This window comes from Asparagus officinalis, chromosome 4, assembly GCF_001876935.1.
Source record: "Asparagus officinalis chromosome 4, Aspof.V1, whole genome shotgun sequence".
NCBI classification, from domain to species: Eukaryota; Viridiplantae; Streptophyta; class Magnoliopsida; order Asparagales; family Asparagaceae; genus Asparagus; species Asparagus officinalis.
The window spans coordinates 145,695,595-145,711,796 of record NC_033797.1 but is presented as its reverse complement, the minus strand read 5'-3'; the positions used below and the strand labels follow the sequence as shown (position 1 = coordinate 145,711,796).

At 36.1% G+C, this 16,202-nt stretch overlaps 1 protein-coding gene across 6 annotated transcripts; it reads left to right on the top strand.

Annotated features, from left to right (window-relative positions):
* LOC109839661 lies at positions 8,836 to 14,254 on the top strand. Of its 6 annotated transcripts, XM_020408175.1 has the most exons (5): positions 8,836 to 9,116; positions 10,031 to 10,105; positions 10,308 to 10,449; positions 12,214 to 13,201; positions 13,847 to 14,254. In XM_020408175.1, exon 4 carries the CDS (start codon positions 12,226 to 12,228, stop codon positions 13,189 to 13,191), a length of 966 nt encoding a protein of 321 aa, XP_020263764.1. In that variant the 5' UTR covers positions 8,836 to 9,116; positions 10,031 to 10,105; positions 10,308 to 10,449; positions 12,214 to 12,225; the 3' UTR covers positions 13,192 to 13,201; positions 13,847 to 14,254. The 6 variants fall into 6 exon arrangements, 4 of the variants coding, with proteins under 4 accessions (XP_020263764.1, XP_020263765.1, XP_020263768.1 ...); XR_002246685.1 differs by lacking the exon at positions 12,214 to 13,201; XM_020408176.1 differs by lacking the exon at positions 10,031 to 10,105.

The following is a 16,202-nucleotide window of genomic DNA, read 5'->3' as shown; positions in this document are numbered from 1 at the left end:
GGAACGGGCTGTCCTCAGATTTATAAAAAGGGCGAGGCCGCGTGAGAAGCGCGTGAGACATGGGTCTGCGTTAAAATCAAGCGGAGGTTAAATTAGTAACAAAAAATGTTAGCGTTCAAATTAAGCGGAGGTTAAATACGTACAACAAAACTTTGAACGGTTAAAAGTCAAACCTAGCGTTTGAATCAAGCGGTTGTTTCAAATAATATTCAAAAATATTTTTTTGTGATATGGTGAAGTTAGCTTTTTTTGGGGGTAAAAGGCTAGCATGTTATTAATATCATAATTTAATCGTATTGAATCAAAATTTAATGCAATGTTTTGTTGGAGCCATAGACAAAAAAGTTCCAAAAAATATTATGAATTCATGGATATTAACATCATAAACTTTTTTGAAGAAAAATATCGAGGAAGCAGGTAGATGACTCTACTATAAGTTATATAAAAAATAATGTCATCCTCAATTACAGTAGTTTGATCAAATGATTGTTGCATGCACATAAAAGCTTCATGCTAGCTAACGTAAACAAATATTAAAACATAATCCCCACATTTGTGAATCACATGCTAATTAGTACATAAATAGAAGCGTATATAGTTTATCAAATTATTTCATGTTCCTAACTCAATCTTTTATATCTAACATAAATAAATCTAAATGCATAGCCACAGTTAGAAATACCACACGCTATTTAATCCATTAATCGAAATTTATACAAGTTCATCTCTCACGAAACTCGTCTCACCAAACCTCAAATGTACGACTAATAACATTTATAAGCACATTGCATTTATAAGCACATTGTTGCCTGTATATATAATTTTGCAAGGCAATGCAAGTAACGAGTAAGAACTATATATAAATTACTGGAATAGAGTTAATTCAAGCAATGTAACGTAAAAGAATAACATTGATGTCATGTTAGATCTACATCATAAAACTTGAGATCTAAAACCATATAGCCATGATTAATTCAAAGAGATTAACAAAATCAAAAGAGAGCGGAAGCTTATACCTGAATCCATTGCTTGATCTTGATTTTGGGTTTTGGATCTTCTAACCTTAGGGTTTTCTCTTTAGCCGAAATTCTCTAGCTAGATGGGGGTGTAGAGAATTAGAGAATGTAACCCTAGGTTAGGGACCATAACCCCTTATTTATAGATGTTGTACTTTTGTAATTTAGCCCCTCAATAAATTACAATTACAACCTGGTATCTGCACATATGACCCCATGATCATTTAAATACCAAATTAACCCAACTTAATTGATCACTTCAGTGGGTTATCCTGAAAGATAGCAATACACAATGATTAATCATATGTGCCCACAAATAGATTTATTAGATTAAATCCAACAATCTCCCACTTGGGCACCATATGATTCCTTAAATTGTGTATAACCTTATGAGCTCAAAAATTGCTATCACTGAAATGATATTTCCGAACAATCTCGTCCATTGACTATATCAATATAGGATCAAAGCGGCCTTCGTCACATTTATCGTGACTTGACCCATCAATGGTCACATATACCAATACAATCAAATGACATAGATCAATCATGGATGTGCAGCATGAAAATTACATGCAATGTGATCAGTACATGTCTATTTTCAACTGGTCCTCCTTAGTGAGGTCAAAACCAAACATAATGTAACAGAGTGTCTTAACTGAAAACTTTATTCTGATCAGACAATACAAACAAACATAAAGCACCACAAATACAAACTCCCACTAAAACATAATATCCTCAAATAATACCACACCCATATGAGCAGTATGCTCATGAAAGACCTTAGGTGGCAATCCCTTAGTAAGAGGATCAGCTATCATGGAGTTTGTCCCAATGTGCTCTATGGATATCTGTCCACTCTGTACCCTTTCTTTCACAACCAGGAACTTAATGTCAATATGTTTTGACTTAGTTGAGCTCCTGTTGTTATTGGAATACATTACTGCAGATTTATTGTCACAATATAACCTTAGTGGTCTTTCAACATTTTCCAAAATGCGCAGTCCCGTGACAAAATTTCGCAGCCATATTCCCTGATTGGATGCCTCATAGCAAGCTACAAATTCTGCTGCCATAGTGGAGGAAGCTACTAGTGTTTGTTTGACACTTTTCCATGATATAGCTCCTCCTGCTAACATATAAATGTAGCCTGATGTAGACTTCCTGCTATCTTGGCATCCAGCAAAATCAGAGTCCGAATACCCAATGACCTCTAATTTCTCTGATTTTCTGTATGTGAGCATGTAATCTTTTGTTTTCTGAAGATACCTCATAACCCTTTTGACTGCTATCCAATGATCCATACCAGGGTTGCTTAAGTATCTGCCTAACATCCCAACAATGTACGCAATATCCGGACGCGTACATACCTGAGCATACATTAGACTTCCTACAGCCGAAGCATAAGGAATCTTCTGCATTTCCTGAATTTCAAGGTTACCTTTAGGGCACTGATTGAGACTAAACTTGTCTCCTTTAGCAACAGGGGTGTCACCTGGTCTGCAATCTTGCATGCCAAACCTTTTAAGTACCTTATCGATATAGCTCTTTTGTGATAATCCAAGAATACCCCGAGAGCGATCTCGATGTATCTGGATCCCTAATATAAAAGAGGCGTCCCCAAGATCTTTCATCTCAAAATTCTTTGATAGAAATCTCTTGGTTTCGTGCAACATGCCTATATCATTAGTGGCAAGCAAGATGTCATCCACATACAGAACCAGAAAAATATACTTACTCCCACTGAACTTGTGATATACACAGTCATCAACAATGTTCATCTCAAAACCGAACGAGATAACTATTTGTTGAAACTTATGATACCATTGACGAGGAGCTTGCTTGAGTCCATAGATGGATTTCCTTAATTTGCAAACCATATTCTTTGGGTCTCCTGACACAAAGTTTTCTGGTTGCACCATATAAATCATCTCATCAATGTCTCCATTGAGAAATGCAGTCTTAACATCCATCTGATGTAACTCAAGATCATAATGAGCAACAAGTGCCATGATTATTCTGAAAGAGTCTTTCGATGAAACCGGAGAGAAAGTCTCTGTATAATCAATGCCTTCCTTTTGAGTATAGCCTTTAGCCACAAGACGCGCCTTATACCTCTCCACATTACCGTTTGCATCCCGCTTGGTTTTAAAAATCCATTTACAACCAATTGGTTTTGCACCTTCTGGCAATGGGACAAGTTCCCAAACCTTATTGTCTTGCATAGACTTATACTCTTCATTCATGGCATCAATCCACTGTTGAGAGTTAGAACTTTTCATGGCCTGAGAGAAGTTGATTGGATCATCTTCTAACATTCCACTACTTTCCTCATGTTCTTGGAGAAATACAATATAATCATCCGGAATAGCATTTCTCCTTTCTCTCGTGGATCTCCTTAATGGCACTGGTTCTTGAGGTTGTTGAGTTTGTTCTTCTGGAACAGGGAGTTGTTCAACATTATCATCTTGAGGTTCCGGATTTACTTCTTGAGCAACAACAGGTATAGGAACCTGAATATTGTCAAAAGTAACTGTATGGATTGGATCTGAAGCCAATTCCTCCTCAAAACTAATGTCTCTAACCTTATTTCTCCCCCCAAACTCAACATCCTCAAAGAATGTTGTTGTTCCCGTCTCAAAAATATTCCTTATAGTGGGATCATAAAATTTATAGCCCCTAGAGCGTTCAGAGTATCCAATAAAGTAGCTGCTAACTGTTTTGGAGTCCAATTTCTTTTCATTTGGCCTATAAGGCCTTGCCTCAGCTGGACATCCCCAAATATGTAAATGCTTTAAACTGGGCTTTCGACCAGTCCAAAGCTCATAAGGTGTTTTAGCAACTGCTTTACTTGGTACTCTATTCAGAATGTAAGCTGCTGTCTTAAGTGCTTCTCCCCAGAGAGACTCTGGTAACGAAGAATGAGCAATCATACTTCTTACCATATCCTTAAGAGTCCTGTTTCGTCTTTCAGCTACACCATTCATGCTAGGTGAACTCGGCATGATGTACTATGGGACGATACCGTATTTCTCTAGGTATCTAGCAAATGGTCCTGGACGTTGTTCACCTGAACCATCATATCTACCGTAGTACTCACCACCACGATCAGATCTGACGGTTTTAATTCTTCTGTTGAGTTGATTCTCAACTTCAGCTTTATAGGCTTTGAACATGTCCAGAGACTCAGATTTTTCATGAATAAGATATAGGTGCCCATAACGTGAGTAATCGTCTATGAATGATATAAAATATTGTTGACCATTCCAGGATTCCGTAGGGAATGGCCCATAAATATCCGTATGTATCAATTCTAAGACATCCAAAGATCTGTTAGCACCTAATCTTTTCACTTTGGTCTGTTTTCCCTTGATACATTCAACACATACGTTGAAGTTCGAAAAATCAAGAGAATCCAAAATGCCATCAGACACAAGACGCTCAACTCTACCTTTTGAGATATGACCTAAGCGCTTATGCCATAATGTCGCCGAATTTTCCTTATTTAATTTACGCTTAGTACCACGTGATTCCACATGCAAGGATTCATTGTAAGAAGCAATTGTATCAAGCAAATATAGGTTGTCATAAATACTCAAGTAACCGGTTCCCACAACATTTGAATTAAAAGATAAACTGAATTGACTGTTTCCAAATGAACAAGAATAACCTGATTTGTCCAATACAGAAACAGAAACCAAATTCCGTCTAAAAGACGGTACTACAAAAGTATCTTTTAAATCCAAATAATAACCAGTTCCTAACAACAACCTAAAGTGCCCAATTGCTTCCACATCTACCGATTGTCCGTCGCCCACAAAGATGTGTCTTTCAACATCACTTGGCTTTCGGTAGCTCATGCAACCCTGCATAGAAACACTTATGTGAGTAGTAGCACCAGAGTCTAACCACCAAGTGTTTCTAGGTACTGAAGCTAAATTAACCTCAGAACAGACCAAAGCAAGGAACGTACCCTTATTATCACGCCAGGCGTGATATTTTGTACAGTCCTTCTTTACATGTCCAGGCTTCTTACAGAAGAAACAACCCTGATTATCCTTATGTTGTTTCTTCTCAACTGGACCCTTAGCAGCTTCCTTATCATTCTTCCTTTTCTTGCCCTTATCCTTAGAGGCATAGGCCAAATGAGCACTTTCTGTCTTATCTTGCTTCAACCTGTCTTCTTCTTGCACACAGTATGAAATGAGCTCATTTAGAGTCCATTTCTCCTTTTGACAGTTATAACTGACCTTAAATTGGTTAAACTGTGCAGGAAGAGACAACAAAACCAGATGCACTAATAACTCGTCACAAAGATCGAGTTTAAGTGCCTTAAGCTTTGAAGCAATATGAGACATTTCCATAATGTACTCCCTGATATTTCCTTTGCCCTTATACTTCATTGAAATCAAGCGAGCTAAAAGCGTGCTTGTTTCTACCTTATCGTTTTTCGCAAAACGCTTCTCAATTTCGGCAAGGAAATCTTTAGCCTTAGTAATCCCTTCGGATTCTATGCCCCTGAAGGCTTCCGGAACGCCGCGCTTAATGATCATAAGACTCATGCGATTTGAACGCTCCCACTTCTCATGCTCCTTCTTTGCATCAGGAGTGCTATCCGCATTGAGAGGTTGGGGTTGTTCAGTTCTTAATGCATAGTCAAGATCCATGCAGCCAAGAACAATTAATATGTTCTCTTTCCAAACCTTGAAGTTTGTCCCATTTAGCATGGGAATTGAGTTGATGTTAGCAGAAATTGTTGCAGCAGATGCATTAGCTGAAATAAAACAAAAATGCTCACATCAATAACCATAATCAATAAAATTCAAATAATGACAATCCCCATCCAAGATACCGGCACAACATTAATATCAAGTCTTTGGACAGTAATATTAACTTGTAAGTGATACCTTGTTGCAATGATCAAACATTGACAATAACTCATGTCAAATAATGAAACTATCTTTGGATCGATTCATTATTCACATGTAAACCTTATAATTGTCACACGCTTATCATCGCAGATGTGTATACAGTCTAAATAAATATTAACCTTCCTTTGGGCCGATTAAATATTTACACGAAAGCATACACACAAACATCTCACATTCCTCATGAACAATCTACACAAGAGAGGTTACTTTGGCAACTTCTTGTTTCAATTAATCAATTGGAGTGAGAGACAACCTTAATACCTTAGTGTCATAATATTTGAATTAAATAATTGATTAAAAACCAAATTAGATTTAAATTAAAAAGTTTTAATTTAAATCAACTGAATTTCCAAAAACTTAATTGGGGTCTCACAGCTTAATTAGGGCCCATAACTTAATTGAATAAATTAAGTATACCAAAGTGGACCCATGAAAAGCCGAGGCTTAACCATAATGAACACGAAGTTCCCTTAACTTCGAACGCGAGGTTCGACTGTATTGAGTACGAGACTCACTTAAGCACGAACGCGAGGTTCGTCTGAAAATGAACGAACGCGAGGTTCGTTTGATAAAAGAACGCGAGGTTCAACTTGGGAACGAACGCGAGGTTCGTTTAAAAAATGAACGCGAGGTTCGACTGAAGTACGAACGCGAGGTTCGTCTGAAGTACGAACGCGAGGTTCGTCTGAAGTTCGAACGCGAGGCTCGACTGAAGCACGAACGCGAGGTTCGTCTGAAGTACGAACGCGAGGTTCGTCTGAAGTACGAACGCGAGGTTCGTCTGAAGTACGAACGCGAGGTTCGTCTGAAGTACGAACGCGAGGTTCGTCTGAAGTACGAACGCGAGGTTCGTCTGAAGTACGAACGCGAGGTTCGTCTGAAGTACGAACGCGAGGTTCGTCTGAAGAACGAACGCGAGGTTCGTTAAAAAAATTGAGCTTGACGCTCACCTGAGTTGAACGCGAGGTTCACCTTAGAACGAACGCGAGGTTCGTTAAAATTGAGCTTGACGCTCACCTGAGTTGAACGCGAGGTTCACCTTAGAACGAACGCGAGGTTCGTTGAGCGCGAAGCTCGGTTAAAATTGAACGAACGCGAGGTTCGTTTGAGGTAACCACCTCCTTAATTTTCGCCATGAACCCTTAGGGTTTCAAATTGAAACCGCCGCCGACAAACCCAAAAAACCTTTGATTTTTATTTTCAAAACAGATCCAGAATTGGAAAAAATTGAAGGAAAAATCAAAGAAAAATCCAAAAAATTCCCAAAAGTTACTGTTCACCCGAAAAAAATACTTTACTGTTCATCCGAAAAAAAAATTCGTTACTGTTCATCCGAGAACATTACTGTTCATCCGAACCCAAAAATTGAATCTTTAACCAGAGATTTAAGATCAAAAACCCAATAAAACTTAAATCCCTAAGAATTAATCAAGGTGGCTCTGATACCACTTGTTAGATCTACATCATAAAACTTGAGATCTAAAACCATATAGCCATGATTAATTCAAAGAGATTAACAAAATCAAAAGAGCGGAAGCTTATACCTGAATCCATGGATGAACCTTGAGATGGGTTTTGGATCTTCTAACCTTAGGGTTTCTCTAACTCGGTTAAAATTGAACAAACGCGAGGTTCGTTTGAGGTAACCACCTCCTTAATTTTCGCCATGAACCCTTAGGGTTTCAAATTGAAACCGCCGCCGACAAACCAAAAAAACCTTTGATTTTTATTTTCAAAACAGATCCAGAATTGGAAAAATTGAAGGAAAAATCAAAGAAAAATTCCCAAAAGCTACTGTTCACCGGCGATTTTTCAGTTACTGTTCATCCGGAAAAAATACTTTACTGTTCACCCGAAAAAAATTTTCGTTACTGTTCATCCGAGAACATTACTGTTCATCCGAACCCAAAAATGAATCTTTAACCAGAGATTTAAGATCAAAAACCCAATAAAACTTAAATCCCTAAGAATTAATCAAGGTGTCTCTGATACCACTTGTTAGATCTACATCATAAAACTTGAGATCTAAAACCATATAGCCATGATTAATTCAAAGAGATTAACAAAATCAAAAGAGAGCGGAAGCTTATACCTGAATCCATTGCTTGATCTTGATTTTGGGTTTTGGATCTTCTAACCTTAGGGTTTTCTCTTTAGCCGAATTTCTCTAGCTAGATGGGGGTGTAGAGAATTAGAGAATGTAACCCTAGGTTAGGGACCATAACCCCTTATTTATAGATGTTGTACTTTTGTAATTTAGCCCCTCAATAAATTACAATTACAACCTGGTATCTGCACATATGACCCCATGATCATTTAAATACCAAATTAACCCAACTTAATTGATCACTTCAGTGGGTTATCCTGAAAGATAGCAATACACAATGATTAATCATATGTGCCCACAAATAGATTTATTAGATTAAATCCAACATGTCAGTCTTTAATCAATAATATTGTCGTTTGAGTTCACAACCACTGTTTCAAAAATTAAATGGTCGTAGGCATTTTTTATATACGTCTACGAAATAAGAATATTGGCATCACCAAACCATTCAGAATTAAATCGCAGAAAACCAAACCCGAATAAAACCATCTCCAACTTTGTCATGAGGAGTTCTTTACTAGATCTTCACCTTTTTAAAGCTAATGCAGACAATTCCACGATGGAAAAATAAAATTTTCCTACATTTGATTAGAATATATAAATTAGGCATGCAGTTGCATCTGAATGAAATGCCCCTACTACAAAAGGTCCTATTAGTAACAATACTTTAGTTAATCGTTTCTAATAGAACCTAATTTAAGCGGTTCTTATAATACCTTTCTATTTGAAAGGGACCCATCTAAAATCTTAATTAGTTTAATTATAAAATAAGATATTTCTTTAAAAAATATGGGAAAGGAAAATGATCGCGCCTCTCAATTCATCAACCAAAAATCTTTCCCCTTTTCCCCTCCGATCTCTACGATCTTTTCCCCTTTTCCCTCCGATTTTTCCCTTTTTCCCTCCGATTGATGGAAAAATTTCCCCTCCTTCCCTCTGATCTCTACTCTTTTCCCTCCAATTTATAGAAAATTTCCCCCTTTTTCCCTCCGATCTCTACCGACCCGCTTCAAGAAATTAGGAAATAGAGGAAACCCTAACAGTTCTCTGCTCCCACTCGCTCAGGTAGAACCGCCTCTTCTTCTACTTCTAAATCGCTCATCACAAATCTTTCTTAATCTTTGATTTATTTCTTTTCTCTCAGTAGTATTGCTGAATTAGATTTGGTTTTTATTTTTTTCGTGCTTGTTGATCAACATCAACGCTCTGCTTTCCCCATGGTGAAAAGTAATTTGATGCCTTTACTCTTTTTGGGAATTTATATTCTCATCTTGTTTGAAGATTGAATTTTGGACTTGGATCTTCAAGGAGTTTGTTATTCTTGATGGGTTTGTAAAAATTGGACATTTTTTCATATTAATTGTTGTAATTCTATTTTTTTATTTGGTCTTTCAAATTAAGGACAAATTTTCAAAACCGACCACTTTGGGATTTTAATTGCAAAAAACGACCCATTTCAATCTTATTTATAAAAACCGACCCAGTTGGTTGAAACTGTGTCGGTTTTTAAAAAAAAAATTCCCAAACTTCACGGGAGTTCAACTCCCGTGAAGTTTTGTTATGAGAAAAACTTCACGGGAGTTCAACTCCCGTGAAGTTTCCCAAAAAAAATTACAAAAACCGACCTGTTTTCAGCCCCTGGCTGAAAACAGGTCGGTTTTTGTAAATATTTTCAAAACCGGTCGTTTTTTGCAATTAAAAACCCAAAAGGGTCGGTTTTGAAAATTTGTCCTTCAAATTAATAATCCTTAAAATTGTGGATACTAGAGCTTTTATTGCAAAATATCAGTAATTCTCTAATTTCATGTTGATTAATTTGAGAATTAATATGTGCCAAGTAAAAATTTCCAAGAAAACGCATACAATTTGAATATATCTTTAGGACTTTCAAAAAATAGTTCTTTTGTCATGGTTTTATTTTAGTATCTAATATAAATTATCCTTATCAATTTCTATTTTTATTTACCTTTTTTTTACAGAGGAATCCTAATTTTCTAACTGGAAAATTCTTGATCGTGTTCTAAAGGACGTGCTTCTCTACAATTCTTTTACAGGTAAGATTATATATTTGATTTTTTTGCTTTATGATTTTTAAATTATTTGTTTAAAGAGTATGTTGTGGTTCCTTAGATTTTGTATGTCCATATACATTGTTTCTCTTGACAGAATCTGAAGTTATTGCTTAAGTTTTTTAAAATGTAATATGTTCAGAATTCCTAGCATTTACTTGAGATTGATTTTCGGGTCGCTCTGTAGGTGGCTCTGGCTTTACAGATTTACTACATGCCAAGTTCAAGTTGCTAGAGATAGTTGTTTTCGAGATTTCTTGTCCTCCACATGATTCAAACTTGACATTCTTCAGCTCCAACCCTTCTTGTTTGAAAGAAATTCCTTCTCTGTAAGTAACCTTACCTTCAGCGTTCCCCTGTCCTCTAGACACCACAAAAAGTCTGTTTTGCTACAGAACTAATTACTGTGCTTCCAGTCACCGGCGATGTTGCACATTTGGCGCAGGTTGATTTTAGCTTGTTGATATATAATTCTGATGCTGGATTGTAATGTAATGTAAGTTTAAAGTCATCCCCTAAGATTCTGTCCCTGAAATTGACACATCGAGCCATTCCAATGGTGTGTGCACCTGTGACACACAACATTAAGATCTTACTGCATTTAGTGTGGGTAGTCGTAATAGTGAGAGCTTGTGCAGATATTGACAGTAGAATTTAGGGGGGTTATAATAGAAGAAATATACCAACTAAAGCTACCATATCTGTGACTGAGAGGCCTTTCTCAAAGAATTTGGTGATGAGAGGAAGGAGGCCTTGATCAGGAGTTGGTATATCAGAATTAGCTAATTCCAAACTTGCGGTTTTAGAGTCTTTTCTTCCAACAGGAACATCCCAATAGGGTCCTCCAACCTGCAAAATATGATATTACTACAAGATATATAAATGTCTAATAACAGATATAGAGCCATTAGGTTTGCACATTCAATCATGCATAGATCATACTCTTGGATTGTGGAAAACTTCTTCAGGTTTAAATTAATATTCTCACAGCTAAATTGTTCATTGTCATTCTTGCTGGTTTCTAATGTAATTGCCTCTTTTACCTTTGCACACCTGCATGGACTTGATTATTTATTGACAAATTTCAAAACTGCCGTCTACTTTCAGCATGCCTTCATATTTTATGCTAATTTATCTGAGATAGTAGGTCGTTGATTTTTTTTAAATGATTAAGTGTTGACCTTACTAAGTATTTCAGCTACAAAGATTACATCTAAACGTGAAAAGTGGATAATTTTATGAAGAATTGTGAGACAATAAATAATTCTATTCTTGTTGTTTTAATTTGGCATATGGAAAGCTTAGCAGGCTACATAAATTTTAAAAGATCCTGAAAGATCCTTGCGATTTGAGGCATTGCATTGCTTATTAATAACTGGAACTCTCTTCTCTCTGTGCGTTTGTTCAAAGATTTATTAGATGCAAATGAAAACATCAAATCTCAAGAAGTTGAGACTAGTCTAATTGTTCTGTATTAAGAAAATATTGGATGTATTTACTTGGGAATGAGATTTCTATCTATGTAAATATGATTGAAAACTATCACTACTACAAAAGCCCTTTATAGTAACGGTTAATTGATTAAACCGTTGCTATTAAAGCTTATTGAAACTGTTAATTTCTGCTAATTTTCAACCACTGAGGATTGAAATCCTTCGGTATAGTTTTGAACTTGACCTCTAAATCTGCTAATTTCTGTTGGGATTAGGGTTTTCAGTGTTTTGGTGGGAGTTTTATTTGTGGGTTTTAGGCTTCGTTGAAGAATTAGGGTTTTGATTGATTCCTTGCTGAAACACTAAAATTGGACGGAATGGGTTGAATTTCTTACCCCGTTTTGATCAAATTTAGATTACTGTTTTGGCTGAGGGATTAAGTTTGTGATGGATTCTAACATAAACAGAATTTTTACGCTGATGTATGCTTATTTATTCAATTTGGTATTTATACATGTCAATTTAAGAGACTCCACTTTATATATTTATATGACAATAGGCCATTTACACCTTTTCCATGACTATTATATGCAATTTTACCCATAATCTTTTCCTTTTGAAATGAATATAATGTATTTTATATGTCAATTACTCTATTAGATACCTCGAGAGATGGAACACAATTACATTGTCGATAGGAGTTGGATGTATAAGGAAGAAAATGAACGCTTTGAAGATTTTTTTATAGCTGGAGTCGATTGTTTCATTGAGTTTGCACTTCAGCATTCGGTGGAACGCCGGTCCAATGTATGTTGTCCATGCAGAAAATGTCAAAACCGATATAGCTATGATACGAAAACCATTAAAATGCATATAGTCAAGAATGGTTTTGTACATGGCTACACTAAATGGTATTTTCATGGTGAAAATCGAAAGAGGCACCGGGAGGAAACAATTAATGTGCTTCCATCAAGAGATGACATGGCAGGAATGTTAACATCTATTTATCCATCGTCTTTGGCTTATGAAAATGACACGACTTCAGATTCATTAAATAGAACAGGAAGAGATAGGAATGCAAAAAACTTTGAAAGTTTGATCGAGGATGCAAAGAAACCACTTTATCCTAATTGTCAGAAGTACTCAAAATTATCTTTTATTGTTCGTTTGTTTCAAATTAAGTGTTTGAATAAATGGAGCAATAAGTCACTCTCCAGTCTTCTTGAGCTGCTTAAAGACCTTTTACCTGAGGACAATCTCGTGCCAAAGACATGGTATGAAGCAAAGAAGGTGATGGATGAAATGGGCTTAAAGTGCGACAAGATACATGCATGTTGTAACGATTGTGTGTTGTTTAGAGGAGAATATGAAAACTTGAATACATCCTATAACGTCGAGAGTAGTATAAACAACTCTCAACTTCAAGAAGAGCTAGATGTTGCTAACCAGAAAATCCAAGAGTTATATGTTGCTAATAAGAAAATTCAAGAGTTACATGAGGAGATACAGAAAAGAGCTGAGGAAGCGGAAAGAGAAAAGGCACGGGAAAAAGAAGAAAGAGATTATCAAATGCAAGAAATGCAAAGGATAGTGTCTAGCTTTCAAGCCATGGTTGGATTAAACAGACAAACACAATGATTGAATGCAGGTATATCATATTCTCTATCTTTTCTCACCACCCATAGATACGACCTCTGGCTCTCTTCCAACTCTGATTAATACATACCTTTTCCTGAGTAAAGGTCACAGATAGCCTGGTTTTAAAGTAGGACCTTCACAACCCCTTTACCTCTGAGATAGCTAGGTCGCAATGGTGATTAATATGTACTTGATAAGAGGAATTCTTAAATCTTAGGTTATCTATGTGTAAAAAAACTCTAAATGTGTACATATGTTAATGGTGCTTTTCCTTCTCATTTTCTTGATTCCTTTGGATTCGAATGATGATTGGAAACTGAAAAGTGGATTGTATTTGCCTTTTCCCTTTGCTTAGTTAGTAGTCATTCAAGATAGGATCCAAAGGTTTATCACTTTATCCAATGTGGAAAATTGGAAAAGGAAGCTGACTTTCAAATATAGTTGTCTTGTTTAACCCAATTTTCTACAGATTATTTTATCCGCTAACAAATTTTTTCTTTACTGTTTTTGACTTCCATTCTATTTTTCATCATACTTTTGCTACCTATATATTTTTTATGTTACTTCTATATTTTCTTGTTTACATATTCGATATGAGAATTGAGTACATCAAGTCTGGCACATGGCACTTCTTGATCAATGTTGATTATTTCAGGCGGAAATGCCTGCAGACAGTGGTTATCCTGCATATCTGGCATCACGTTTAGCCTCCTTCTATGAGCGTGCTGGTAAAGTGAAATGTCTTGGTGGTCCAGACCGGACTGGTAGCGTCACAATTGTTGGTGCTGTTTCTCCTCCAGGAGGTGATTTTTCAGACCCAGTAACTTCTGCTAAGAGAGAAGCATAAAACTCCATGAAGGGGATGCTGCAAGGATTTGCAAGCTATTTCCATATGACACAGACTGATAGAACTCAGAGCCTCAGTTGGGAACCTTATAAATTGATGGTCCAAATTAAAAATTTTGTGATTGTTCATCAATTTTTGGATTTGCTCGCACGACTTGTATCAAACAGTTCTTAGTTCTTTTTTTAATTGATCAAGTTACATTTTTTACGGTGGTAATGATTTGTTTCATTTGAATGATTGTCACGTTTTTTTTTAATTGATCAAGTTACATTTTTTACGGTGGTAATGATTTGTTTCATTTGAATGATTGTCACGTTTGAAGTGGATGAAATAGCTGATGCAAAATACGGTGGTAATGATTTGTTTCATTTGAATGATTGTCACGTTTGAAGTGGATGAAATAGCTGATGCAAAACAGGTGAATATCAATGCTATGACTAATTAATAGAATAAGTTATAATATTTTTTATGCTATTTTATATTTATTGAAAATATTTTTTTTCAAATCTTATAGGAACGGTTGTTTTCCATTGTTAATACAGTTTAGCAACGGTTTGAATTTAATAACGCGAATATTTTATTTTTTATGAAACAAAAATTTAAACCTTATAGCAACGGTTGCTTTTCGTTGGTAATACATTTTAGTAACGGTTGACGTAGATTTTTATTTTGCTGATGTGGATTTTAAAATTTTTATAAAAAATTCTCTAATAGAAACGGGTGCAAACTATTGCAACGGTTGTTGATCGTTGCTATAAGCTAATTGCAACGGCTTTACTAGCAACGGACCATTTGTAACGGTTTTAACCATTGCTAATGTATTAGAAACGGTTGAAACCGTTACAAATAAGCTTATTTGAAACAGTTCTAACCGTTACTATAAGGGGCTTTTGCAGCTTCCTGCACATATTATGAATGTCAGCTCAAACTAGCTACTTGTGGGATGCCTGGATTCTATTAGAGTTTTAACAAGCATAATGATTTCGACCTGGATCCGGCAAAAGTTTAGGTTGAAAAATGCCACTTAATTTCCATACTCGAAATAATTAACTATTTCATCAGCAATTTTATTAATTTTGTTGAACCAAAGAATTAACCTTACATTTTCAAATATGCGGAGCAACTCTTGTGTATCGTATGGCCATTATATTTTACAATTATCTGTTTTCTTTTTTCCATTTCTTTTAATATCCAAACGCATGTTCGATTTCCCCCCTCATTTTATCTGTATCCATATTCGATATTTCCGTGGGGGATTTAAAAAAAAAACAATTTTGCTAAATAATTAGCAAAATCCAACATTTTACTAATTATTTAGCAAAATCGACATCTTTTTGGCCAACATGCCAAAAAGAGGTCGATTTTGAAAAACGCCCAAAACATACGGGACTAGTAGTCCCGTATGTTTTGGGTGAACTAATCCCCGCCGATTAGTTCACCCAGAAAACATACAGGACTACTAGCTCCGTATGTTTTGACCACTCATTTCTTGTGCAAAATATATGCTCTAGTGTGCTGTTGCGCACAAGAAATGAGTGGCCAAAACATACGGGACTAGTAGTCCCGTATGTTCTGAGCTGAGCGTTTTTCAAAATCGAGCTCTTTTTGGTCTGTTGACCAAAAAGAGGTCGATTTTGCTAAATAATTAGCAAAATGTTCGATTTTGCTAATTATTTAGCAAAATCGGTCTTTTTTTTAAAAAAATTTTCCTTTTTCCGGATATTGAAATGAGTTTTTCGAGCTTAGAGCGTACCCATGTTTGTGACGATAATCATGATGCATAAATAGATTACCAATATGAAACGTACGATTCAGAACTACACGTCATGACCCCTAAATATTTCGTTGGAGCCGAAGACGCTGTGCTTGTGGTAAGATACTACTAGAAAAGGCAACGTGGAAGATTCCCGTTCTTCCAAAGCCAAATTTTTTTTTCTGGGCTATCCTGTTATTATTTATCAAGGCGAGGGGGGTATTACGAAACAAAAATTTCCACTTTTCCGTTATCCCCTCAATTAAAATCGTATTTAACAACCAAACAAAAAAAAAAACGAGCGAAAGCTAGCAGGCCTCGTAGCTTCCGTTATCCTCTCGCGCAGAAGAAAAAAAAAACTAGGGAGGGGAGGAGAGAGAGAGAGAGGGAAGAAATGGCGGGAGAAGCAGT

Excerpts from the sequence above, each read along its gene's own strand:
- LOC109839661 (XM_020408176.1), top strand. The coding sequence starts at position 12,226 with ATGGAACACAATTACATTGTCGATAGGAGTTGGATGTATAAGGAAGAA.